Source organism: Vanellus vanellus, assembly GCF_965231255.1.
Source record: "Vanellus vanellus genome assembly, chromosome: 24".
Lineage (NCBI taxonomy): Eukaryota > Metazoa > Chordata > Aves > Charadriiformes > Charadriidae > Vanellus > Vanellus vanellus.
Window position 1 is genome coordinate 1,458,610 of NC_138929.1, and position 25,083 is coordinate 1,483,692.

Below are 25,083 nucleotides of genomic sequence, written 5' to 3' on the forward strand. Positions count from 1 at the left end.
CTAAAGCTTTTCTCCTTCCGCATTCATTGCAGAAGAAAAAAGAAAAGCATTTTAAGTGCCAGTAATTGTTTCTTAGTCACAAGGTGGAGCCCATCTTTAATTCTCCTGCTCATGTTTGCCCTAGTCACTATACAGGAAGCCAGTATAAGTTTGAGAGGAAAATCTGTAGAGTGTGTTGTGATCAAAATCCCATTTAAAATCAGTAACGACCAATTATCTCCTTCACACAGGTACTTGGAGAAAATTGAATGGACAGTCTTTGCACTCATGTTCTGATTCTCCATGCCAAAGGTAGGCTTCATCCTTGGATCATTGCTATGTTAGCTGCAAGTACATGTCTGAAAATCCCTCATCCTGCCCATGCTGGGCAGGTCTCAGTTTCCTCAGAAATTAGTTAACCCATGACAGTGTTAGTGTTTTGACTATGCTCTTTAACTTGTGTGTGTACAAGATTAGCCTGCGAGTGCTGAACCCGCTTCTATGTGAATTTAACAAATGCAAATAAATCAGAAGTGGTTTCAGTACAGGGTTCCAGGAGACCTAGAACTATGTCCGTTGCTTCCACACCACCGCAGTGGAGATGGTCAGTTCGAAATTCAGTCAGGTACCGCTCACTTCTGTGACACCAACAGGATGGAGCCACGCAACTGGTGTATGAGGGAGGCTTGACCAGCAGTACCCAAAGCCCTCTCACTTAAAACTACCTCAGGTACACCTAATAAGTAGCAACTGTGGTTTAATTACAATTAACTTATGGTTTCTTTTCTGTTTTGAGTAATTCTGATACCTGCCCTTAAGATGGGATCTTAAGGAAGATAGTCTCAGATGTATAATTGTTCAAGTAATTATTAATCTTATGTAGATACTTAACACACCACATTATTAACATGGAATCTTTCTTCAGCTCTCTTACTTCTTTCCATAATTCTCCAGTTTTCATTTATAATTCCCTCGGCTGGATTAACTGTATGAGTCCAAGTTAACTTCAGTTATTTCTTGACAAAAATGCTATCCCTGTGTTGTAAAGGATGTCATTTCCCATCTAACATACCTGTGTAATGGCTATTTTAATCATTTGCGTGAACGAGGTAAATCAGAAAAGCTTACTATTATAATTAAGGCTTTGCCTAATGAGAAGTTTTACACTTTAGGCTTTAAAAACTGCCTTTTAAAGACGTTTATAACCCCATTCTGTTTTACAGTTGATCTTTAATTTAACAAAACAGAATCAGATGTCCATAGTGTCAGTTAACAGCACAAATAACATGTTTGAACCCTCAGCTGTTGTAATGCCAAGGCCTTCAAGGAAAATCTGAAGTGCTGTACTTCATCGAGAAAAGCTGACCCTACCTTCCGTTTATACTTAAGTTAAAAATATCAAAGCTGCTTTGACTTTGTGTAATGTGCATATACTTAGAAATAATCAGTATATGTTCGTCTATGTAGAAGTAATGTTTTTATAGGGACTGTTTCTGTTGCAAGAAAGCTGATGTTTTTGCCCTTGTATTCTACCAAAATAAATAAATAGTTATCTTTCCTCTGGAGATTTACCATTGGCATGTAAGCTGTGTCTGCGGGCAGACATTCAGAGCTGTTAAGCAACATACAGTCCGCATTAGGGATATAGCCTTAGCCGTCCTGTTAAGGACAGCCCCTACAGCTCTGAGGGCAGTGGTCTTTCCTTAAGCATACTGGGCATTGACACTGTTGGTTTCTTAGTCGTTTCAAAGCTACTTAGCTGATTGATGAAATATCTCTATTTTGAAAACAAGATTTTTTTTTTCTCAAAGTCATTGTCTAGTAGCTTAAAGAGTATATTAGCTTTAGGGTATATAGTACCTTAACTAAAGCAGCAGTCCTTATGTCATGTTGGTTAAAAGGTTTAACCCCCTCATCAAGTAAACTGCACATCTGTCAAACCCCCTTGCTGGAGAACAGCACTCGGGTATCAAGCCAGGCTCTTTCCTCCTTCTACGTTCTTCAAAACTTCCATTTCACTTAAAATATTTCCACATTTCAAACATATTAGGGAATGATTCTCTATGCATTCCAGCAGCCCTCTGAGGTACACTAAATGTTTTTCCCTTCTCTGCAGCAGTCCAATAGTAAATCTGAGATAGAGAAGTAAAGCCGCTTGCCTAAAATTATGCATGGAGTAGTACTAGATCTTCTATACAAACCTGAAGTTCCCCTATCCATGTCCTATGCTCAGATCATCAAACAGAACTCAACAATATCCACTATGACTTCTAAAACTAGAATTGGCTAATGCAGGAACAAAAATAGCATATTTAAAAACTTTATACCATTGTCAAAAGCGTGAGACAATATAAGCACTAAGACAACAAAAATACAGGCTTTCATGAGTTTACAGGGGAAGCATGAGGAAAAACGCATTTCATCCGGCACACAACCCAAAAGAAAAAACGATTGCCTTGAACATTAGAGAGAGAGAGATATCAGCCAGGAAATCTAAACCTGCAAACCTGCTTTACCTAGGTGGTAAGTTTATGGGAAAAAGGCTCAATTTTGTTTCTGCACTAAATAATCTGTTATCAGTGACCTGTCACATCCTTCTGTTGGTCAGTTCAGTCGGCTGATGGTGCTGCTCGTTAGTATTGCTCTCCTGCGGCTCCCTCACCCTTGCCAGGGCCCACCTGAGGGCTCAGGGGATGCTGCTGCAGTGCTTGTGCGTGGAGCTGAGCAACAGACTTCCTGGTAAGCCAGAAATCAAACACTTCCTTGGAAACTGAGTGAAGTCCACTGGCAAATCTCAGTAATGTGTACACAGACTTGAGAGACCAAGGAGCTGGACTGAGGAGAAAAATTCCAATTATAGTCACTAACTCATTTTAGGAAGCAGCTATCCGTCTCTCCTTTGGCCTGTACCAGTCAGTCTTCAGCTTCTCCCATGCTCCTGCAGCCTCTGTGTGCCAAGTAGCTCAGCGGCATTTGCTGTCCATCGTTAAAGTGACCTGCACCCCAGCCCTTAATCCAAAGCTGTACTGCCTGAGCCCTCACCACGCTTGAAAATGAGCAGTTTGGGGCGGGGAGCAGAGTTACCCAGGCAGGTTCTGGTACAAGGTGAAAATAACAAGTATGATTTAGGATCTATTGACCTTTTCCCTGAACCACACGAATGGTACCGTAGAAAATGGAAAGCTTTGTCAAATTGCAGGTCATTCCTTCCTGTACTGTTTTTAGTAAAAGAACTTCCTTTCTCAGTGGAGTAAAAGATTGCAAAATAAAAATCTGTCATTCTCTTCCCACTCCCCCGCCCAAAAATAGAACTCAAACCCCAAAACAATCAAGTATTGGGAATGTCTGGCTGTATCCTTTTGAATTTCCCCCACGTATCGCTTAAAGCACCTAGCTTCAGAAAGGGAAATGTATTTTAAAGTGCATTTACCACAGCAATAGTACCAGCACTAAAAGCTTTTCCCCTCATCCCTGTTCTCTTCATTCAATGTCTGGGACAGATGACAGTCTCCCCAGAATTCATCCTCGTTGTACCTTGAAGTCTCAGTGTATCTGCATCTATTTATGACACTGGAATAAAAGGAATCCAGCGTCATGCATCCTGCTCTGCGCTAAACTCTACTCTGGAGCTTGTTTAGACTTATTGGGCATGAGGATCCAGCATGCGGTATATGTCTATTGGATACTGCATTTAAACAGCCGCTGTGAAATTATATCCCAGTGTGCGTGGGGGTGAAGAAGCAGGGCTAGAGAGAAGGAACTTCCCCCTCTCCCCTGCTTCTCTTCCATTCGCTCCAGCCATGCGGTTCAGTACTTGTTGATCCCAAAGATTCGAACTCCGTGAAACTGAGGCAGTTTGGGGATCAGGACGCTCATAAGGGAGATGGTGTTGATTATGAAGTGTATCCGGTCATACTTTGTGTAAAAGCTGGTTAGAAAATACCTGGAAAGGAGGGGAACAGAGAGAGAGAGGGGAAACTGAATTACAGCACTTCATGGTTTTGTTTCCCAGGACAGCATGTGCGGCAGAAGCGGTGAGCGGTACAGGCACATGAGACAGCTCAGCTGCCCCGAAGTACTCACAGGACAATGGGCATGATGGTCAGGAACTTGCGCGATGCTGTGAACTGCACGCCGTAGTCCATCTGCTCCCAGTGCGTGAGCAGCCGAGCCTTCCCCTGGTCTGGAGTCTCAAAAGGAGTTCCTTTCACCGTGTGTAGGAAGATGTACATACTCTGTGGCAAATAGAAAGGCAGCATGAAGCACACGGAATGTTCTCTACGCCCCTCGCTACGCCACCAGAAATGTTCAACTTCAGCGTGAACAGTAGAGTTGTGGGTGATTGCACTGGCGCGCTGTTCCGCTAGAGGGATGCATCGTCACTGCTGGAAAACGCTTCGAACTCGCAGTGGCTAATGAAGCAGCGAGAGTTAGGGAGAAAGGCCGCTAGGCTGGGCTAGCTCAGCCTTGGCCTCTCGTTCAGCTCCTGGGTGTAAGCCAAGGAGGTGGTTGCAAGATTACAGCACGGGGATCTCTGGGATCAGGAGATTAGCACAGACGGACTCGCTCTACCGTGCAACAGAAACGTTAAGTGCTTTCTAAAAAAAGTGCAGGTAGAGCTGTAGGCAGTGAGGGTCTGTTACCGCTCTGATTACGAGTTAACCTGTTGAAGGGGAACACAAGTCCCAGATAAACAGCAAGTGTCTGGTTACATCACATGTCTCTTAAGTAGAGCCGTTGCTGGCTTTTCAACTCCTTTCTGTTCCCAGGACCTAATTGTTTAAGCTGCAGGAGAAGGGGAAGGAGCTGCATGAAAAGCAGGCAGCTTGGGAACTGAGCTCCAGGCAGCTCCAGCTGGGGGGTTTGTGTTGGATTTTTTTTTTTTTCCTTCCTGCTAGAGACACGAGTAGTTAGTATGAGTGTCCCCAGTAAGGGTGTCCTTTCTGCCTCTGGAATATTCATGGCCTGAGATGTTATTTAAAATAAAGGATACAAAAGCAATTGCTGCCTCTCCAAAGTATTCTGTCCCCTATGCCTGAGGGTGAACGGCTGCCAAGAGGTCTGCTCCTCGGCTCTAGGACCCCAGCGTGCCAAGACTCATGCGGTGGGATGGTGGAGGCACAGAAGGGAGCAGTGAAACACAGCGGCTTCTGCATCATGCAGGTGCCCCACACCCCCAGAACGTGCGTCTGTGACATGTGCTGTGCTTACCTGTGCATCCCTAGCACAGCACTCATTTCAGTACCCGATCCTTAGAAGGGGAGAATCTCTTCCTGAACTAATCTTTTACTTTAAGGAGAACAAAGCTTGCGTTTTAATCTTGGTTTGGGGTTGTTGTTTTATTTTTTTTAAACTCTGATGAGGCCAATTCAGATTGTATCAACCAAAGTAAAAGCTGTCCTACCAGCTTCTGTGGCGTCACAACTATTCCTCTGTTAAGGGGGACATGACAAAGGGACTTACCCTGCAGGCAGTGAATTCAGTGTCCCCTCTGAGCAGCATCACCACATGTTTGCTGTCTCATCGGTACCTAGGCTGGATTTAAATATATGACCTAGAGGCAAAGGTGCAGTCTGAGGGGTGGAAGTTGAGTAATTTACCCCACATCTTTGGAAATACAGAGAAAGGAACTGTTTCAACAAGAACCTCACTAGGTTGCTCTCAAAAGAACAGCTGGTGCTGCGAGATTACCTCTGCGTGCCTCAGGAAGTCAAGCCAGCCACGCTGTTCCCTTACCATGTTGTGAATGATGTTGGTGAGAGTCCAAACCACAGGGACGCTGAAGAAGGGGATGCTCAGGAGCACAACGTGCAGCAGGCCGATTCCAAGGACGTAGGACAACCAGATGCCCCGGCTGTTCATGACACGGGTGTTGGGATTCACCTCGCTGTGTGCTGTTCCCACATTCATGTTGGCTTTTGTGTCGAACGGGCACTCCTGAAACTAAAGCAGAGTCAGGTCAGTCCTCAGGTCGCAGTAGCCCTCCGTGGAAATTGCTCAGGGAAGCACAGCAGGGGTCGAGCACCATCTTGCTGTTCAAGCGAACCTGAAATCTGTTGTTTGCTATAAAAAAAGTGAAAGTCAGTTCACTTCTCATTTGCATTTGTAGAGCTGACGTTTCTGAGGGGAAGCTAAATCCGGGAGCGGGTGAAATTTGGGAATAATGTGTGGGAAGCCCGTCTGTGACAGAAACTACTTGTGATCTGCTGAAATGTTTTCCTGGAACCAAGAAGTCAAGGTTCAATCCTGCCATTGCCTGACAAGACTCAAACAAATACTCTTAAGCGGTTTTTAAGTCATCACCACAGTGTTAATCATGGAAGCGTTTGGCACACGAAACTTCTTACATGTTTACGGGTTAGGCTCAAAAAGAGAACACAAGTGACTGCAGAGTAAGGGCATGGCAGCTCTCTATCAACAAATCTCCTAATTACTCCTACTAAATTAACAGGGGTCTGCACAGCTCTAGAGGCTTGCTGGTCTCCTGGTCTGGTTTACGTGTTTTGCCTTCCAACTGAAGACTTACAAGGGGAGAAAAACTAAAAGTAACAAAAAAATTCCCCCGCAGGGAAGGAGCGAGTTTCTTCTTGAGGAACATAAAAAGTTAGAGATAAGAAGGAAAAGTGCATTGGGAGGATATTTCAGTAGCAAGAGCTGCAGAGGAGATGGCTCTTCCCCTACCTGGAAGGAACAGCTGCCACGTAGGAGGAGCAGAGAGAGATGTTTTTCTAAACAATACCAGGAAGGTGAGAAAGCAAGACAGTGTCATCCTCTCAGAGTGAGTCTTTGGAGCGGTGCCCTATGGGCAGCGCAGGTATTGAAATGGCTTTTTGGACTGCCACACCGATAGCGGCAGCGGGTACTGGTTGGCTTTAAGGCTTTCTGTGAAGATGAGAGCTCTGGTTTACCTGTTTCCAGGGATTACAGGAAACAGCACAAATTAGAACTGCTGTAAAGCTGAGTATCTTTACACTGAGATCAGGGAAGTTCTTGCATAAAATCATCTTTGCCCGTGTCCCACGGAAATGTAGTTTCATTAGATAATACAGTCTGTCTCCCCTTGTACGGAGGACCCCAAGGAGAGGGCTGTTTCCTGATGTCTGGCCTTGTGTTTCTGCTGCTCTGGTTCCCACAGCTGGAAGACGGCGTTGCTGTTCTCTCTAGCTCTCACAGCCTTCGGTCTCGGGAGGCGAGTCCGAGCCAGATCTAACATTACGCTCTGTCTGCCGCTGCCAGCTGTTGTGAGTTCCCTCGCGGAGCGCTGGGCCTGGCTTCTTTCAGAAGCTGGCGTTCCCCCCTGTTCCTGCCCAGGGCTAGGACACAGAGCGAACGCTTGACTCTGCAGCTCCTGGGACGCTCGCTCTAACTTCCAAACCTCTTTCAGCCGCGCAGGCGGCTGTTGCTCGCTGCTGCAGGCAGCTCCAGTGAGGCAGAGCTGCTGGGTGAGCCAAACAATGCTCACCTACCTCTGCTACCTGGCTGTCAGTCAGGGGGCTTATAGCTGAAGCAGGTTTTTGTTAGCAGAAAAGAGGCTTTTGGGTCTGCGGAGCGCTCGTTTTCTTGTCACCCATCTCCTGGGCCAAAGGATATGGGCTACTGGATAGTCCAGAGAAAAGCCCGAAGCTCGGTGTGGAAGCAGGACTGGGAGCCAGAGTTCAGCACTTCAGCCCTAGCAGGGGGAGCAGCTCCATCCTTAATCTGGTGCAACTCCTATGGGCTTTCAGAAGGAAATCTAGGGTTGCAGTGAGGCAGGAGTCAAAAGTCATATTGTTGCAACAACAACAACAACAAAAAGCAAACACCCCTGTGGAATGCGTAAACAGGAGCACCATTTGCCAGACATAGGAAATAATTCTGCGAGATACTGGTAAGGCCTCGGCTAGAATGCGGTCCAGTTCTGGGAGGAGCTGGAGGGAGGCCAGGGCAGAGCAGTGAGAATGAGCAGAGGTGTAGGAAAAACATGACCTGCAAGGACAGATTGAAGGAAACGGGTTTGTTTAGTCTAGAGAGCGCTGGAGAGAGGCGTGGGGGAACAGTCCTCAAACACTCAACAGAGCTGCACTGAGAAGGGAGACAAACTGCGCAGCGGAGGGAACTGCGCGACTGAGACTCGGGGCAACTCGGTAATGCAGAAGGACTGACGGAAGGGACTGCCCATGGAACGTGGTCAGTGGTCTTGCTGGAGGCTTTAATGTTGAGTTTCATAAACAGTGAAAAAAAATAAGGTTCCTCTTTTACCCGAGTGGCCTCTTCAGGACCCTCTTTTCTTGAAATCGTGCCGTTATGCAAAGGCTACAAGAAGGCAGCAGACCTGCGGCAAGTCCCACGGCTAGAGGGGCACCCTGCCCGTGGTAGTAATCAAGTGGAATTTCCATTTGAGGACAACCGCGGGTGTCATTTTCAAAAACTAATGAGCGACTTCTGCTTGGTCCCCTCTGCACAGGAGGGCAGTGGCAAACCTGCAGCTGGGTGACGAAGGGCCAAGCTTAGAAGCTGTACGCGAAGCCCCGCGCCTCAGTTTCCTTGCTCTTAAAAAAGGATTAGACGGGTGAAATGCTAGAACAAACAAGAGGTTAATTCATTCTTGCGAGAGATACGGAGATGTCAAGCATTCCGTCCTACGATGAGGATAATTTCATGTGCTTCTCCAATTCTTTCCTTCCCCACCTTAAAAATATTTCGTCTGCCAGTCTTTTCTGCTCCTGAACTGGCGTTTGCAGCCCTCGCCCTGTGCTCGCATTGCACATGCGGCTCTGCACAGGGTTGCAACAGCCTGGCTGAGGGAGCACGAGCTCTCAGAGCTCCCGGCCTGACCCCCATCCCGGATCCCGTGGTGTTTGCTTTCTGATTTTACACCGGGGATTTGTTCACCTGCAGGAAAAACAAGGCAAAACACAACAGCGGGAGGAACTCCAGCTCCCCCTGCCCCCCCCCCCCTCGCAGCAGCTGGCTGCAAAGCTCAGCTTTCCCACTTGTGCAGTGGTTTTTTGGGACAGAAAAGCTTTTTAATGTTTCACCAGACTGAGTGTGAAGGTCGGGACTGCGGTGACGTTGGATGGTGTCCATCCAAGGAGGGGAAAAGTCGTAGCTGTGGTCAGAGGCAAATAGCAGGCTGCGATGATGCTGAGCCCTTCCTCTGCCTGATCCTTCTCGCCCCATTCCTGACTCACACTGTCGTTCATCAGCTGCTGGAGGACCCCCCGCCTCCGACAGCAGCACCCCAAAGCACAGCTCCTTCCCCACCTTTGCTTTTGCCCCCGGAGGAGTGTGACAGACGGCTGTTCCCATCCCCTCGGGCTTCAGCAGCGCTCCCACCCTGTCCGTGCTCAGCAGCTGTGTCCCTCATCCCGCAGCCCTTCCCTGGGGCACTGCAGGATCGCACCCCGGGCCCAGCACCCCGTTCTGCCACAGCCCTTGGCAGGAGCTTCACCAGGGCTGGTGGAGGGAAGGAGGGTGCTTATCTCGGTCGATCTTCCCCAGTGTTCCCAGAATACAAGTGATTATGATCCCACGGAGCCTCCGAGGAGCTGAGATCCCTATCTCTGGCAGCAACAGCAATCACCGTCTCCCAAGCAAATAAATATTTTAAACCTTTCTTTGCAAGACGGCATCGGCGTTTGAACCAGAGCATCGAGTGCATCAAACATGTTCACAAACGCGGCTGTTTGGAGGGAGCTGTGTGAGAGGTTAGACCCAGCCAGCGCTGCTCGGTGTCCCGGTCCAGCCCGGAGTCACCCACACTTGGACACTTGGAGCCCCGGAGCTGCCCGGTTCCTCCTCGGGAAGCCGGGAGGGCCTGGAGCGGGAAGAGCTGCCAGGAGGGCAGGGAGGGGTGGCTGCCGAGCAGAAAGCGGGGTGCCGTAGGACTGGGGGGCCGCAGGGCTGGGGTGCCACCGCAGGGGCAGACACGGGGCCGAGGAGCAGCGGGAGCCGTCCCAGGCGGGAGCGGGAGCGGGAGCGGGTGGGCTCTGCCTCCCCATCGCCTTCTCTGCAGAATTTAGAGGGAAAGTTTTGACGCCCGGGGAAGGCTGTGCCTTGGGGGTTCTCTGGGGCACTCGGGGTGCTGCACCCCGCTTACCCCCATGCAAGGACCTGCGCTCCGGGGACGGCGGGGACCGACCCCCTCCCTGGTGGGGACCCTCCTCCTCCGCGGGGACCCCCCGCGCCCCGCAGCTCTCTGCCTCCACCTCAGCAGCTGCTTTGTTGCCTTTTTTGGGGGGGAGTGCGTGTGTGTGGAGGGTGTTTTTCTTTCGGGACGGACCCGCTCCAGCTACCTTCCCCCGCTCCCGCCGGCCCGGCCGCCGCCTGCTCCCGGGGAGGGGTCGAGGCCTCCCGCCCGGGCCCGCCGCGCCGGTCCCGGTACCCACCGGGGGGGACACCGGAGAAGAGCCACCGCGTTCGGTCCGCACTCACCGCTACTCCGCCCGGCCCGGCCCGGCCCGGTTCGGTTCGGTTCGGCTCGGCGGGGCCGGGGCTCTCTCCGTCGCGCTCCCCGCCGCCCCGGCTGCGCTCCCGGCGGGCACCGGGACACGGCCCGCCCCGCCGCCGCGGCACGCCGGGAGCTGTAGTTCCGCCAGCGCCGAGCACCGCCGGGGGAGGAGAGCCCCGTGGTGACCGCGCAGCGCTCGGCCGAGGGGGCGAACCTGGGGGGGCGAGGGAGGGTCCCCTGCCCCGCCACCGGTGTCCCGCCGGGGAGAGCCCCGGTGTTGGTGGGGAGCAGCTGCCGGTGTCCCACCCCCGAGCCACGGTGTCTCACCCCCGAGTGGCCCCGGCAGAGCTCTGGGGGGCTGCAGCCACCCCACTCTGCACCCTGTGGGGGGCTTCCACCCTGCTCGGGGAGGGTCGGCTGCCTCCCCCCCACCCCGCCGCTCATTCCCGGTGGAAAAACCTCAGCAGCGGACGTTGTGTGGGCAACCTGGGCAGGCCGGCAACGTGCCACCGGGACAGCCCAACCAAGGTGATCAGGGGTTGGGAGCGGTGGATTCCTGCGCTGGAGCGTGGGGGAAGACCATCTGGCCCCGCTTTTATTTGTGCAACCGTCAAAGCGAATAGCGTGGTGCTGCTACGGCCCCTCGGAGCGCGCGGCCATCTGTGCAGGGCTTTGTGCGCCCCAGCCACCGCCAGCTCTGCCGCCCGGCAACAGTGGAGGGTGCAGTGCCGTTGCCCAACAGCAAAGCCGTTTTGTGCTGCGAATCCTCCATCCGGAGCTGTGCTGGTGTCCCAGGCCGAGCCGTGCAGAGCCCGGCAGCATGGGGCTCCCTGTCTGCCTACTGTTGCACACACAGCTTTGTTGGTGTCGCTCGTGGCTACGCACGGCCGCTCCCGACCCTCCCTGGCCACTCGGCAAAGCCCATTCGTGGGGTTTCAGTTTTGGCTCCTGCAGCAGCATCCCCCGTGGGGCTCCCGGCTGAGCTCTGCATCCTCTCCCTGTGTGCATCCATCTGGCGTCGGCATCAGCCGTGCATCCGTCTCCAGGCCTGAGCTGGCTCTCGGTGGGTGGTTGCATGCCAGCTGGGCACAGCGAGGGCACGGAGACCCCACCGGCTGCCAGGGACGGGGTGGCCTGGGTGCCACGCGCTGTGCCATGCCGCTGGCAGGGCACCGGGGCTGCTTCCTGGAGCCAGAGCTGCTCCTGGAGAGCTGTGGGCACCGTGGGGGAACACACACGTGGTTAGAGCAGCCGTAGGGCTGCTGATGGGCACTGCGGTCGCCAGCCAGGGGCACCCTGTCCCTGCCCGGCCTCTCCGGTGTGCCCTTGCTGGCAGGGTGAGGTGCGGGGATGCCGGTGTGCCGAGGTGGGGGATCCCGTGGGAGCGGTGGGTGGCAGGCGAGGTGTGGGGATGCCGGCGTGCGGAGGCGGGGGATCCCGCGGGACCTGGCCCTGCTTTGCAGGAGAGCCACGCACGCACGGCAGGCTCTATTTTTATCCCCGCTCCTGCCTGACTGAGCAGCTCCCTCTGCACGGTGACATCTAATTTAGCAGCTTCCCCGCACCCCGCTGACTCCGCACGTGAGGGGGAAGCACAATGCGACAGCTATTTTTAAACGCCCATAAATATTAATCTCTCTCAGTGATGCAGCAGGCAGCCTCTTGCTGCCGGCGCGAGCGCGGGGAGGGGGGTACCCGCTCCCTGGGCTCCCCAGACCGGATTCAACCACCCAGGGAACCCCGGCACCGGGGGCGGGGGCTTCCCCTGGGGGGCATCTGGCCCCATCTGCAGCCCAGGACGGCAGCTGCCTGGACCAGCACTTCCCCGGTGCTCAGCGGGGCTGTTCCCGTATGGATTCCCAGGCCTCGCTCGCTCCTGGCCTCCCCCATGCTGGGGGGGCTGTGCTCCCCTCCTGCTCCCAGGCTGCCGGTCCCGCTGCCCGGTCGATACCGTCTATATTTAGCACCGCGGTGGCAGCAAGAAGATGGTGCTGGCTATTTTTAGCCATCCCCTCTGCCACTGCGGGGAAGGGTCCGCGTGGGGTCGTGCTGCACTGCGGGCACTGGGTTTTCGGGCTGGCGGGTGCCGTGTCCCAGCACGTGGGATCCCCGCAGGGCACAGCCCTGGTGCTGCTCCTGCTCCCAGGATCTCTGCCCGCTGCCGCGGTGACCTGCCACCCCTCCGAATCCCAGTGTGAGCCGGGGCTCACCGAAAGCTCAAGCACCCCTCAAGCACCTGCCTGTCACCGCGGCCCCTCAGTGCCTGCAGGCCCCATCCCGCGGTGGGTGGCTGTGCCATGCGGAGCCGGCCCTGTGCTGCCGCAGCCCCGGCACCTCTGTGCACAGCTCCTGGTGGCACTGGGACTGGTGACGGGCAGTGCAGGGCTTCTCCGCTCCCCGGCCAAATGGGGAGATGCCGGTGAAGGTGCCCCAGAGCACTCACCGTGGCTCCCCGGCTGCTGCCCACTGGCTCCCGGCGGTGTCCCAGGCCAGCCCCGCGCGGTGACCCCCTGCCCCAGCCCAGCATCAGGCTTGGTCATAGAATTGCAGACTGGTTTGGGTGGGAAGGGCCCGTTAAAGGCCACCCAGTCCAACCCCCTGCCATGGGCAGGGACATCTCTGACCAGACCAGGTCGCTCTGGGCCCCGTCCAACCTGAACCGGGATGTTTCCAGGGATGGGGCATCTCCCACCTCTCTGGGCAACCCGGGCTGGTGTCTCATCACCCTCAGCATAAAAAATCATGTCCCAGCCCCAGCGATGGACAGACCGTCCGGACCATCCCGAGCACAGACCTTGTTGGCAGCTCCACAGCCCCCCCAGACCGATGGCTGTCCTGGCATGTGCCGACGCTCTGTCCCGACAAACCCTCGCTGGCTGCAGCACCCGGAGATGCGGAGCCTCGAGCAGACTGGGCTCCCTCTGCGCCACCGGCTCGGCCCTGGCCCCGTCCTGTCCTCCCGGCCCAGCTCCCGGGGGAGCGCGGGGGTCCCGGGGGAGCGTCTGGCTGCGGTTCTGCCAGGCTGCGCCTTCCCGTCAGGTTTTGTTCTCCCTAATTGAGCCGAGATCCAGGCCAGGCGCCTGCTAAACGGTTTATCCTCCCTGAGCAGCGGGAGAATGTCAATGCGCAGGGCTGCGCTCTCCCGCCAAGGAGAACCGGGCACGGGGCGCCAGTGGCCGCCGCCGTCCTTGCTGCGGCACGGCAAGGGCACGGCCCCCGGCCCCGCTGCCCGGTGTCCCGCCGGGGAGAGCCCCGGTGCTGGCGGGGAGCAGCCCCGGCCGTGCCCCGAGCAGGCGGGGGTGGACGGAGGGGAGGTCTGGCGGGGGCAGCGGGAGCCCTCGCCCCGCTCGGGGGGTCCCGGGGTCACCGGGGCCCGGCCCGGCCCGGTAACGGCGGCCGCTCTCCATGGTCCTGAGCCGCCCCCGCCGGTGTCCCGGGGCGGCGGAGCCCCGCGCAGCGCCGAGCCCCCGTCCAGCCCAGGGACCCGCGGCCCGGTCAGACCGGGTCTGGGCTGGGGACCCACTGTGCCCCCCCCCGGGGAGGGGACAGGCAGGTTCCTGCCCGCCCGCTGCCCGCCGCGGCTCGGGTTTCCCCGGGTAAGCGATGCCGGTGCCGGGCGGGGAGGGGGCGGGCGGGAGGGGGCACCGTGACCCCTCCGGGGGGGGTGTCCTGCTCTCCCCGAGAGGTGGGGAGGGGCGGGGGGTGCCCGAGCCCTCGGGGGCTGCGGGGGCAGAGCCGGGGGGTGCACTGAGCCCGGGGAGGGGGGGACCGGGACGGCGGCACCGGGGCTGCTCCCACGCCGGGTCGGGGGGGGCCGCGGTGGGGCGGGGGCGCGGTGCCCTCCGGGAGCCGCTGTTGCCGCCTGCCCCGGGTTCGGGGGTCCCGGCAGCTGCTCGCCGGGTCTCCCCGGTTCCCACCTCCCCCCGGTGCTGCGGTCCCGGCACAGAGCCTCTCCCGGGGGCGGGTGGCTGGAGAGGACCCGGGTGCGGGGCCGGGGGTGCTCGGCGCTGTACGGCCCCCCCCCGGCGGGGCGGGCCGGGGGCGGGGAGCCCCGGGGAGGCCCCGGGCGAAGGATCCCGCCCACCGGCCCCGCCGCCGCCGCCGGCTCCGGGCCCGCCGCGCTGCGCGGGGCGCGGCCGCTCCGGCCCGGGGCGCGGGGCCGCTCCGCCGCCACGGGGCTGCGCACGGCAGGTGAGTCCGCACCGGGACCTCCCACCCCCACCCCCGGTCCCCGGTCCCGGGAGCGGGCAGGGCGGGAGCCGGGGGAGGGCTGGGGGGGGTTCCCCGGCAGCGCCGCGCCGCGCTGAGCTTCCCCCGGGGAAGCACCGGGGCTTCCCTCGCCCGCAACGCCCCCGGTGCCGAGCGGAGCCGGCGCCAGAGCGGGGGCCGGGGGGATCCCCGGGCATCCCCGGCCGCGCTGGGGGCACGGCGGGTCCCGGTGCCCGCACAGCCCCGCCGCCGGCAGCCTGTCCGCTTCCCCCTCCCCCCCCCCGGAACCTCAACCGCCCTCCCCGGGGCTGGCGGCGACCCCCGGGGTCGGGCTGGGGTCCCCCCTGCCCTGCTGTGGGCTGGGGACAGCGGCGTTGTGGCTGGCGGTGCCCGTCCTCGCTGCGGTGCGGGGTCCGGAGCACCGTCGCTGGGGACCCTCCGAGCCCACCGCGGGGCCCCGGGGAGGCACATCCCGCCCGCGGGGGTGCCCCGGCCTCCCCGCTCCCACGGATGAAGCACCCCCTGTCCCGGGTCAGCGGCTCCCAGCTCGGTCCGGTGGGTTTCCCGCAGTGTCCGGCTCTGCGTGTGTCCCCCGGCAGCGGGAGGATGGTCCCAAGGATCAGCGTTTGCCCCAGGTTGCTTCTGGCAGACTTTGGGGGCCGGTACCCCCACCACGCCGATGTGCCGGCATGAGGCTGGGGTTCCTGCTGCCCTTCGGCCACTCTGAGCCCTTGTCCCCGCTCAGGGACCTCGAGGAGCCCGGGGGGGGGCCGGCAGCGCAGGGGTTGGCGCCACACTGGTGTGACCTTGGGGTGTTTCGGTGCAGTTGGGCTGCGTTATGGTGCCCAGCAGTCAGGGTGCTCGCCCGGGCTGGGGTCCCGGCGGCGCTGTCAGGGCCACCCTTGGGTGGGCACCTCTGTCCCTCGCTGAGGAGCCCTGGTCAGCACCCAGAAGTGGGTTTGCTGGTGGCAGGGTGCTCCAGGGAGCTGGGGGTTGGTGGGACCAGCAGGTGGGCTTGCCCAGGAGGTGCCCGGGTGGCACAGCGCAAGGCTTTGCACAGCACAGAGCTTTGCCTGACGGGGTGCCACGGGATGCCCTTTTATGCCGGTGTCTTGAATGCTGGGGATGGTGGGGAGAGCTCCTGCATCCTGCCCTGGTGGCTCTGCCATTGCAGCCCGGCCGGGAACAGTCTGGGGCCCGTGGACGCGATGGGACCCATGGCTGTAGAGCCGGGCAGCGCGCTCGCAGGGCTCGGACGTGGCCCTTATCTGCTGCCACCACCCTGGGAACTCGCTACACACTCAGCTCCAGTGAATTTCCTTTTTCTGTTTTTGTTTCTTTCCTGCTGACGTTTTTCCCCTCTGGAATAAAGGGCTGGATGGGGACCATGGTTACCGGGTGGTGTGGGCAGCCGGGCTCCGTGGCCCGGGTGGCACCGGGCAGGGGACAGCAGTGTCCAGTCACCCACCTGCGCCGGTCCCCTCGAAAGGGGAAAAACCTGGTGTGTGTCTGCGTGTGTCCCGGGCACTGCTGGGGAGCGGGAACCTGCTCTGCCTCTGCCCATACATGTTTTCCATCGCGTTCCCCGGGGGCCGCCTGCAGCGGCTGCATGCCTGGAGTCAGTGCTCGCCTGCCGGCGTGTCCCGCCAGCCGCCGCTGCAGGATGCGTTGGCCTTCTACGAGCGAGTGACCAAACTGCTGGTGACCTTGGCAGGCTGGGAGCTCACCCCCGCCTCTGGCTCAGCCCGAGCCGTCTCCGTTTGTTACAGCCCAGCTGCCGGCACACGGGAGATGTGCCTTCACTCGGCCCTTTGGGGCCTGATCCTGCTGCACAGGAACCCTGAGCGAGGCTGGTGATGGTAGAGGATGGGGGGACACGTGAGCCATGCTGACTGGCTCTATCCCTGTCCCTGTCCCCGTCTCCATCCTCACCCCCATCCCTGTCCCATGGCCGGGTTGCAGTGGGCAAGAGTGGTGCTCACAGGTGGCACAGCAGCGGTTCTGCCTCTTGGCACCCCTGGTCTGATGCTGTCCCCTTCATGTCTTCATCTCAGATGCACCGAGTCCAGTTGAAACCATCGCGGGCGAGAGCCACCGGGCCAGCGGCTGTGTGATAAAGCCAGCGTGGCACCATGCCTGTGGCAGAGCGGGTCCTCCTCCGCTCGGTGACCATGTGGCTGCTCCTGCAGAGCCTCCTCCTCCTGGCCTCCTGCCTCCGCTCAGCCACTGCATTCCCCAAGGGCTGCTACCCCTCGGAAGAGGAGGGGCTGAAGACCTTCCGCTGCAGCAACGCTCGGCTGACCGAGGTCCCCAGAGACATACCCAACAACACCAACAAGCTCTACCTGGACTCCAACCGAATCCCCTTCCTGCCCCGCGACGCCTTCCGGGACCTGCCGCTCCTGCTGGAGCTGGATCTGTCCCACAACGCCATCGCCAGCGTCGAGAGCGGGGCTTTCCGGGGCCTGGCGGAGCACCTGCACTCTCTGGACTTGTCTTCCAACAGGCTGGTGTCGGTCAGCAAAGACGCCTTTAGCAACCTGAAGGCCAAGGTCAACCTCTCCAACAACCCCTGGCTGTGTGACTGTCGGCTGCAGGAGCTGATCCGCACGGTGGACCTGGTGGCCGGCTCCTCGGGCGGCATCGTGTGCCACTCCTCCGCGCAGGAGGAGCACGTCGGCAAAGCTTTCCTGCAGGTGATCGCCGACACGGACTTCTGCAATGTGTACAAAAAAACCACGGACATCGCCATGCTGGTCACCATGTTCGGCTGGTTCGCCATGGTGATCTCCTACCTGGTCTACTACGTGCGGCAGAACCAGGAGGACGCCCGGCGGCACCTGGAGTATCTCAAGTCCCTGCCCAGCAAGCAGCGGAGGTCGGAGGAGTCGTCCACCATCAGCACCGTGGTGTGAGGCACCGGCATCCCATAGGACGCGGGGACCGGCGGAGCTGGAGATCGGCTGCTCCACAGGCTGCCGTGGCTGCGGGAGCTGTCATGAGCCACTGTCATCGCGCAGAAATAATCATGGATGTTTTATTCTCCTTGGGGAAGCAGTGCCTGGCAGCAGGAGCCGTGGCTGGCGAGTGCCGGGCTCTGGCACAGCGAGCGGTGAAGCGGCTGCGGTCAGGGGCGGTTATCGGCCACGAGCACAGGGCGGCCGCAGCATCCACCCGCTGCCTCTGCGTTACGAAGGACTGGAGAGTCCCTGAGCATCCCCCGGCACGCGGCCGTTGCTCCGACCAACCTGGACATTCGGACTTCATTTAAAACTTTTCTATTTCCTTTGCAGAGATCCCTTGGGGCATTAACGAAATCAGTGTTTTAATCCCTCCCCGGCTTACCCTCGGCCACCCGAGGGATGTTCCCGGCAGTGCCTGGGGCTGGCTCCCTGCCTGGACGGGCAGCGGGCAGCGCTGGGCCGTGGGGAGGAGCGGTACGGCCGGGTGGCCAGTGCCCTGCCGGGTCACCGGCCCCGGGAAGGTCATGGGCTGTGACCGCAGCCCGGTGGGACGGAAGGACGGGGCAGGAGGTGGGGACGCATCGGTTGGGAAAGGGAAGAGGCAGGGCCGGGGGTGCCCAGCGCCAGCTCTCGTGCTGGACGGTGACACCCCATGTCCCGTCTCAGCCCCCGCTGCTCCCCGCTCCTTTGCCGGCGGCATGAGGGCCGTGGGGCTCCCTGCTCGGGGACGGGGGGCAACGTCAGCACCTTCCCCCTCGGAGCGCCAAGTTCCTGTATGAAGCAAATGGGGAATAAGAAGCGAATGGGAAATGATCTCCCCCGGGGCTGAGCCCTCCGGGGCCACCCAGGGATGCGGGTGCTGATGGAGGGGCACCGAGGGGTCCGGCCCTGCCAGGATGTCGGGGGGAGCGGGTTTCCCCTTGGTGCTCCCCGGGGACCACGCGGGTGGGTGCTTGTGGCAGGGTAGCACCCCTCGCCAGCCGGCTCCCATCTGCCGCCGGAGGAGAGCCCTCACTCCAGGACTCCTCACAAGGCTGCCGACCGGTCACTGTGATGGGAGAGGGGACCGAGGGAGCTGCCGCAGCTCCTCCACCCTCTCCCGCGCCGCTGGCAGGAGCCTGAATCTCCCCTAAAATGTCCCAAAGTCCCTTCTTGACACTTCCAGTATTGGGCTGCAGGTTCCTGGTGTCGGTAGGTAGAGGCGAGGCCGGGGGCCGGCGCGGGTTGGGGGTCAGTGCCCACCTTCGGGTGTGCAGCGTCCAAGCGGCGACTCAGAGCAAAGCCAGAGCAGACCCAGACTCTTCCACCCGAGCGTCTGGCCCCTGAGAGAGCTGGTTTTGCTGGTTTTGCCCTTTTTTTAAAACCAACTGAAGCTAAATTGCCTTAATTCACCAAGAGCACCAACCAAAGCTGCTTGAACATCCTCCGTGCCAGGCCCGACCCGGCTCCGGCTGCCGCGGCACAGTGGGGGCTTATTGCCGGGTCCGGCGCAGGCAGGGCTTCGGCCCCCGGCTGCTGCCCGTCCTCCTGTGCCCCGGTGCCGGTGGGAGCCGTGGGACGGAGCTGGCCGGGAGCGGCGCCCGCGCCCTTCCACAAGTGCCTACTTTCCCAGCGCAGACCATGGGCTCTGCAACGCACAAGCGCCTCAGTCCCAGCTCCGATCCAGGCGTCCCCCGGCCCCGCAGCCCCACGGCAGCTCTCCCCCACCTCAATACGACCGGCTGCGGAGAAAAGGGGCTGGGGGGGACCGGACCGAGCCACTGTGAGCAGCTGCACCGCGGCCCCCGGGCACTGCTCCCCCATGGGCATCCCCGGGTGGCCGCTCTCGTGCCCGCGGCGTGCGGGGACGCCCGGGACTGTCTGACCCAGTATGTGTTTTGTTTAAGGGACCTTTTACGTTCTTACTTTATACGACAATAAAGTTGGCTTTTACTTTGGAGCCCGTGCCCGACGTGTGCTGTGTGTGCATCTGCGGGGGGCACAGGGTGCTGCTCCTGGTGGGTGGGAGCCCCCTGCGCCAGGGCCACCCCCGTCCCCGGTGACATCCTGGCCGCAAGGGAAGGGCGACGGGTGCCCACGACAGCTGATGTCTTCCCAGAGCCACGTCCGGCTCCGCTGGGTGCCGCGGGCTGGCGCTTTCAGAAACACGATACTTGGTCCCTCCGGTAACACTGCCTTCGCCTTCAATAAATGAACACCCGGCGGCTCGGCTCCTGCGAGCGCGGCTCAGGTCACTGGCACGGTGCCGGTCCCCGAGCTGCGTCGTGCCGGGACCCTGTGGGGTGGTTTGCGGGGGCCCTACTCCACTCTCTGCCCTCCCGTCCCCGCCAGACCAGACCTGGGCATCACGTGGCACACAGGGAGGGACTACGATGCCCCGGGGGGGACATACCCTTCCCGATGCCCACGGTCCTCCCAAGTCCCCACAATGGTCATGACACCCGCAGCAGCCCCATGCTGGTTCACCGGCACCTTTCCCTGCGCGGTGCATGCCGAAGCATGGTGCTGCGGAGGGTGAAACCCGTGACCTAACGTGGAGTGACAGCTCCCGCTCGAGGGACATTAACTTTGTTTGTCACTCAGCTGTCTCCAGACGCAGCATGGCACGGTGTGGCCGCGACAGCCCGCAGACCCCCGGCTCCCGAGCAGATGGCTGCTGTCCCTCGCCTCGGTTCGCTCCCCAGGGACCCTCCTCCTGCGGCCCCGGGAGCAGCCGGGGTGGGCTGGGGACGCAGCGGGATGGGGGGCCCTGGCTGCCACCCCGTCCGCGGGGTCCCACCGGTGTCCCCCCCACTGCGCTGGGTAACACCAAGCCCCCGGGGTCAGCCCTGCTCCGGCTCTCCTGCCCCAGGAGTTATGAAGATGGAAACCACCGGCTCGTTACAGCCTACACTAATGAGCACAGGGGAAAGGAGGTGGATTCCGGTGGCGGCCCCCGCCATGAGGGAGGTCGGCTGGTTGTGGAACAGCCTGCGCGCGCGTACGGGGGGATAAAATATATGAGAAACCTTGTAAAAATCTGCAATGAGGTTTGGGAAGATCACTCGGTCTGGGATGGACTGAATTGCACTGGATTTATGCTGTCAGTAATCTTGGATATTTAATCAGGTGTTGCAGGGAATGGGGAAGAGCAAAAAACCGGGAATATTTCCAGGAGGTGGCTGTGGCCGAGCCGGGGTGTCGGAGGGGTGTCGAGGGGATCTGGCCGAGCACGGGAGGGGGTGCTCCCATCCCAGGGAGGGATTTTTCTCATCTCACTGGTTACTCTGCGGCAGCACGCTGCGGGGGGCAAGCTCCCGCCAGGGAGCCGGGAGCCGGCGCTCGGCGGTGGCGGTGGGTACGGGGGGGGCTCAGCGTTAAAGTCAACACTTCTCCTTAAGCGAGGAAATATAATCATCCATTTTAATACCGCATTTCTGGGTAATTCGTTTCCTGATGTACTGTAGATTTATCTGCTGGGATCAGCAACGGGAGAATTAGCAGCGTGACCTCCTTCTGTACCGTTCCAGCACGATGGTAAATCTCTGTTATTAACTTCCAGGATGCTCTGCCCACCCGCGCCGGGCGGGTAATTAACTGGTTTGCCCGGGGAGGGCCGGTCTTCCTCCGCAGGATGGAGGAAAATGTGTTACTGGGGCAAGATTTAAGAAGGGGTCCTCGCTGGCGGTGATACCTCTTCTGTCCGCCTGGCGCTGAACCCCCCCCGGGAGCCTGGGGACCGGGCGATGCTCCCGGGGACACCAGGCTCCGCGTCGCTCCCGGCTTTGCCGGATATTCGACGGTTTACTGAGCTGGCTGGCGGGCAGCCGGGCTGCGGGCCCGTCCTTGCAGCAGCGGTGACAGAGGCTCTGCTCTGCACCGGGGACGAGCGTTTGGGTGTTTCAGGAGAAAGGTAAAGGAATGTTTTTTCTCAGCCCGCGAATGAAGCGTATTCAGCAGCCATGGCCCCAGATCGCATCCTGAACTTTTAACTGATTAGATTTAGAAGGGGGAAGGAAGGATGTCTAATTGTTTAATTTCCACAATTATAAAAATATTTATAAATAATTAGAACTGATGGCAGCAATTACACTGTGATTAAAGCTGGTCTACACTTCATCAACAGCCCCGCAGTTATGTTGCCTTATTTATTTATTTTCACCACAAAAAAAAATCCATTTACGGTGGCATCGCCGCCAATAATGAATCATACTTATTCACTGCCTGCAAAGGACTCGCTAATCCGATGATGTTGCTCGTTATAGGAACGGTGCTGTGCAGAAAATGTGGTCGCTGGACTTCAGCAGGAGGAAATTTAATTTCAGTGGATAGGGAACCAAAGCAGAGCTAAAAAATCACATCTCTTCCCATGCGTGTGGGTAAGAGCTCAGCGTTTAAGGCAACCGCACGCTCCCCTCCTGACTCGCCGTTAATTCTCCCTCCCATCCCTCGCGCAAGCTGGGCATCGCGGGGCAGAAGGATCATTTCTCTGACTGGCATTTTTTAAGACGAGGTTGTACCTGGTAATAAAAGAGGGGGACCTGCAAAACTTCCCCTTGTCAGAGGGAAACGTCGTCTTTCCAGGCACTTTTCCTGCCTCGGCGGGAGGTGTGGGGCTGTCGGTATCCGTGGGCTGGGCCTGGCGCTCGTGTCCGTGCCGTCCTCCCGTGGGAGCACCGCCGGGCTGTGCGCTGCCGCTCTGGCACCCACCGCCTGCCCACGGCCTCGCTCCAGGCCAGGATTTAGGTGCCAGAAAGCAGAACAAGCTTCTTTTTCTTTTTTTTCTCCCATGGATCCAGTTCAGCCGAGCACTTGAAAATATGTGTAATTTTATATAAATGGTCGGGCCCATCGAGGAATTCACTGCGGCTGCTGAACCCAAATAGACTTTGCCTTTCACGTGAGCCCCTCGGCTCCCAGCCGTGGGCTTTGGCTCAGCAAACAGCCGATCCCCTTCGAGCGCGACATCCCAGCCCTCCTCCCATCTCTGCACGTGGGATTTCCTCTCTCCTAACACGTGTCCTTACTGAGGCCCAGAGCTGCATCTCAGGATGTCCCCATGCCACCCAGCCCAGAGCACCTGCAGTGTCCCCGGGGGATTACTGGGGACAGAAATGACACCCTCGACTCTTGGTCAGGCTTCGTTTTCAAACCACTTTCCAGCAAAGTGGCTCTTGGACCAGCTCCCTGGTGGAATTCCCAGTGGATGGATTAGAATCGCAGACTGGTTTGGGCGGGAAGGGCCTGTTAAAGGCCATGAGCAGGGACATCTCCAACCAGACCAGGTCGCTCCGAGCCCCGTCCAACCTGAACTGGAATGTTTCCAGGGATGGGGCATCTCCCACCTCTCTGGGCAACCCGGGCCAGGGTCTCACCAGCCACAGCATAAAATATTTCTGCCATATATCTAGCCTAAATCTTCTCTCTTTTATTTCAAAGCCATTACCTCTCATCCTATCGCAACAGACCCTGCTAGAAAGTCTGTCCCCATGTTTCCTGTAGCCCCCTTTAAGTACTGAAAGGCCAGGGGCCTTTCCCTGAGCCGGGGCTGCCCCCAGTGTTTCCATGGCTCAGCCCCCCCATCGCAGGTGCGATGAGTTCCTGGGATGAGCTGATCCCAGGGCACCTGCTCCTCCCTCCCCACAGCCCTTCTCCTTAGCATCTGCCGGGCAGGCTGGTGGTGTTCCTCGGCGCGTCGAGGTGAGCTGCAGCGTGTCACGCTGGCGTCTCGGGCGGCCCTGCGCCCTGTTCAACTCCTGGTCACCAAAATTCAGAGGAGCAGCTCGCTCGTGAGTTCGCAGAGATGCTGCGGGGAGTTACCAGACAGCCTTCCCACGGAGCGGAGGTGTCACCGTCACCCCGGCAGACGCGGTCCGTAACCGGTGAGCTGGCGCGGCAGCTCTGCAGTGAGTGTTTTAACATCTGTTTGTTAAGTGTTTCTCAAGTGGTTTGTTCCAGGCTGGGAAAAGGCAGCTCTGATGTTAAAACAATGGGGCTGCGGCTTCCAGTTGGCAGATGATTATTTTTTGTCATTCGTGGATGTTTAAAAGCGCTGGTGTGCTGTTGGTACACAGCCCGTGGGAAGGGCTGAGTTACCCGAGGCCCGGGCAGAGAAGGGGACAGAAAGCTTTAAGCTCCGAATTCATTATTTGTGAGAATTCGTCGCTGCTCTCGAGGTGCTGCAATCATCCTCTGCAGAAAGCGAGATTAGAGCTGCGCAGTTGGGGCAGGTTAAAGCTGTGCTTTAAAGGGCTGAGCCTCGCAGGAGGTACCAAGGGTTCCCCCGCTGCGTTGAGAGTGTTGGCTACAGCCCAAGTTTCCGAGAGAAAGGTGTGTAAAAACAGAGCAGAGAAAAAAAAAAAAAAGGATTTAAAGGCAGAAGGAAGGCTCTTGCAATTCCTCATGAGCTATTGCAGCCGGGGGAGGTAGAGGGCGATCGTAAAAAAGTAAAGGTGAGGTGAAGTGAGAACTGATGACAGCGATTTGTAAAATCTGAAGTGTGACAGGGATTCAGCAGCTCAGGAGAAGGGAAGGGAGCGAGCTGCGAGGGACGGGGTGTCATAAATAAAAGATTCAGCTGCATTTGGGGCCGTCGCAGGCAGCGAAGGCGGGGAGCTCCGGCTGCTTGGAGAGAACTTGCACAGGAAAGGTCAGCGTGAAGCCATTTCACATCAGTCTTTCATGAAAGTCTCCACAGAATTAATGACACAAATTCCTCTGCGACGCAATACTGAAATATTTGACCTATTTTTCTACTTTTGAGGCCCACTGAAAAACTTGAGGCACTGTAAGAGCTTCCTATACCTCCAGCTTTTAGAAGCAGGGAGTAAGTGTTTGTGACTCGCTTGCCATTGCACTTAGTACCTACTTACTGCTTTTTTTTTTTCTCCTCATAATAATTTATGCATGTGGCATTCCGCTGTTGTGAAATAGGCCAAGAGACGCAAGCAGCAATCGCCGAGCCCGTCTGCTTAATCTGTATAAGCCTGCGCCGTGCACACAGTGTCCAGTTGGCAGCTAAGATAATCAGCCTACAGGCAGTTTAAATGCTCGTTACAGTACATTTTATTCGTCAGTATTTAATAAGTAATGATTCTGAAAAGCTCGGAGCATGGTCTGTGCCCATACCATCTCCTGCTGTGTTCCTGTCAAAATGGATAAGTTAAACTGGGTTGAATCTGGTCGATTTTTGGATGAATACCCAGCAAGGAATTTCTAGATGCCGTAAGAAGTTGCAGTTATGGAGGAGGAGGTGTTCTTTTGCTTGACTTAGTCCTATATAGTGCAAAAAAGAAAGGAATGGCTCTGTGCCGGGAAGCCGGGCACGGCTTTCCATGGCTGTGTGTGTGCCGGCAGTGGGGCGTGGAGTCCCCTCCGCTCAGATTGCAGGGGGGTTACACCACTGTTGCACAAGTGGCTTCAAAAGGCCGGCTGTGCTTCACGAGGGAAAGGAGGGCGAGGGTTCTCTGGTGTCCTATGACAAAACGAGCCTGGAAGGCAGCAGCTCCTGGCAAGGAACAGCTT

General features: G+C 58.1%; 2 protein-coding genes across 2 annotated transcripts; one reads left to right on the plus strand and one right to left on the minus strand.

The window, feature by feature from the left end:
• Positions 1–1,052: 1,052 nt before the first annotated feature.
• On the minus strand, positions 1,053–10,480 carry ORMDL3 (ORMDL sphingolipid biosynthesis regulator 3). The gene is made up of 4 exons (XM_082495164.1): positions 10,393–10,480; positions 5,716–5,922; positions 4,063–4,214; positions 1,053–3,922 (listed from the first exon to the last, which is right to left on the minus strand). The coding sequence occupies exons 2-4, from the start codon at positions 5,887–5,889 to the stop codon at positions 3,787–3,789; spliced, it is 462 nt and encodes a 153-aa protein (XP_082351290.1). The 5' UTR covers positions 5,890–5,922; positions 10,393–10,480; the 3' UTR covers positions 1,053–3,786.
• A 6,269-nt stretch (positions 10,481–16,749) lies between these two features.
• On the plus strand, positions 16,750–17,651 carry LRRC3C (leucine rich repeat containing 3C; the record flags this gene model as incomplete). The annotated part of the gene is made up of 1 exon (XM_082495136.1): positions 16,750–17,651. One exon carries the CDS (start codon positions 16,750–16,752, stop codon positions 17,530–17,532), a length of 783 nt encoding a protein of 260 aa, XP_082351262.1. The 3' UTR covers positions 17,533–17,651.
• Positions 17,652–25,083: the final 7,432 nt, after the last annotated feature.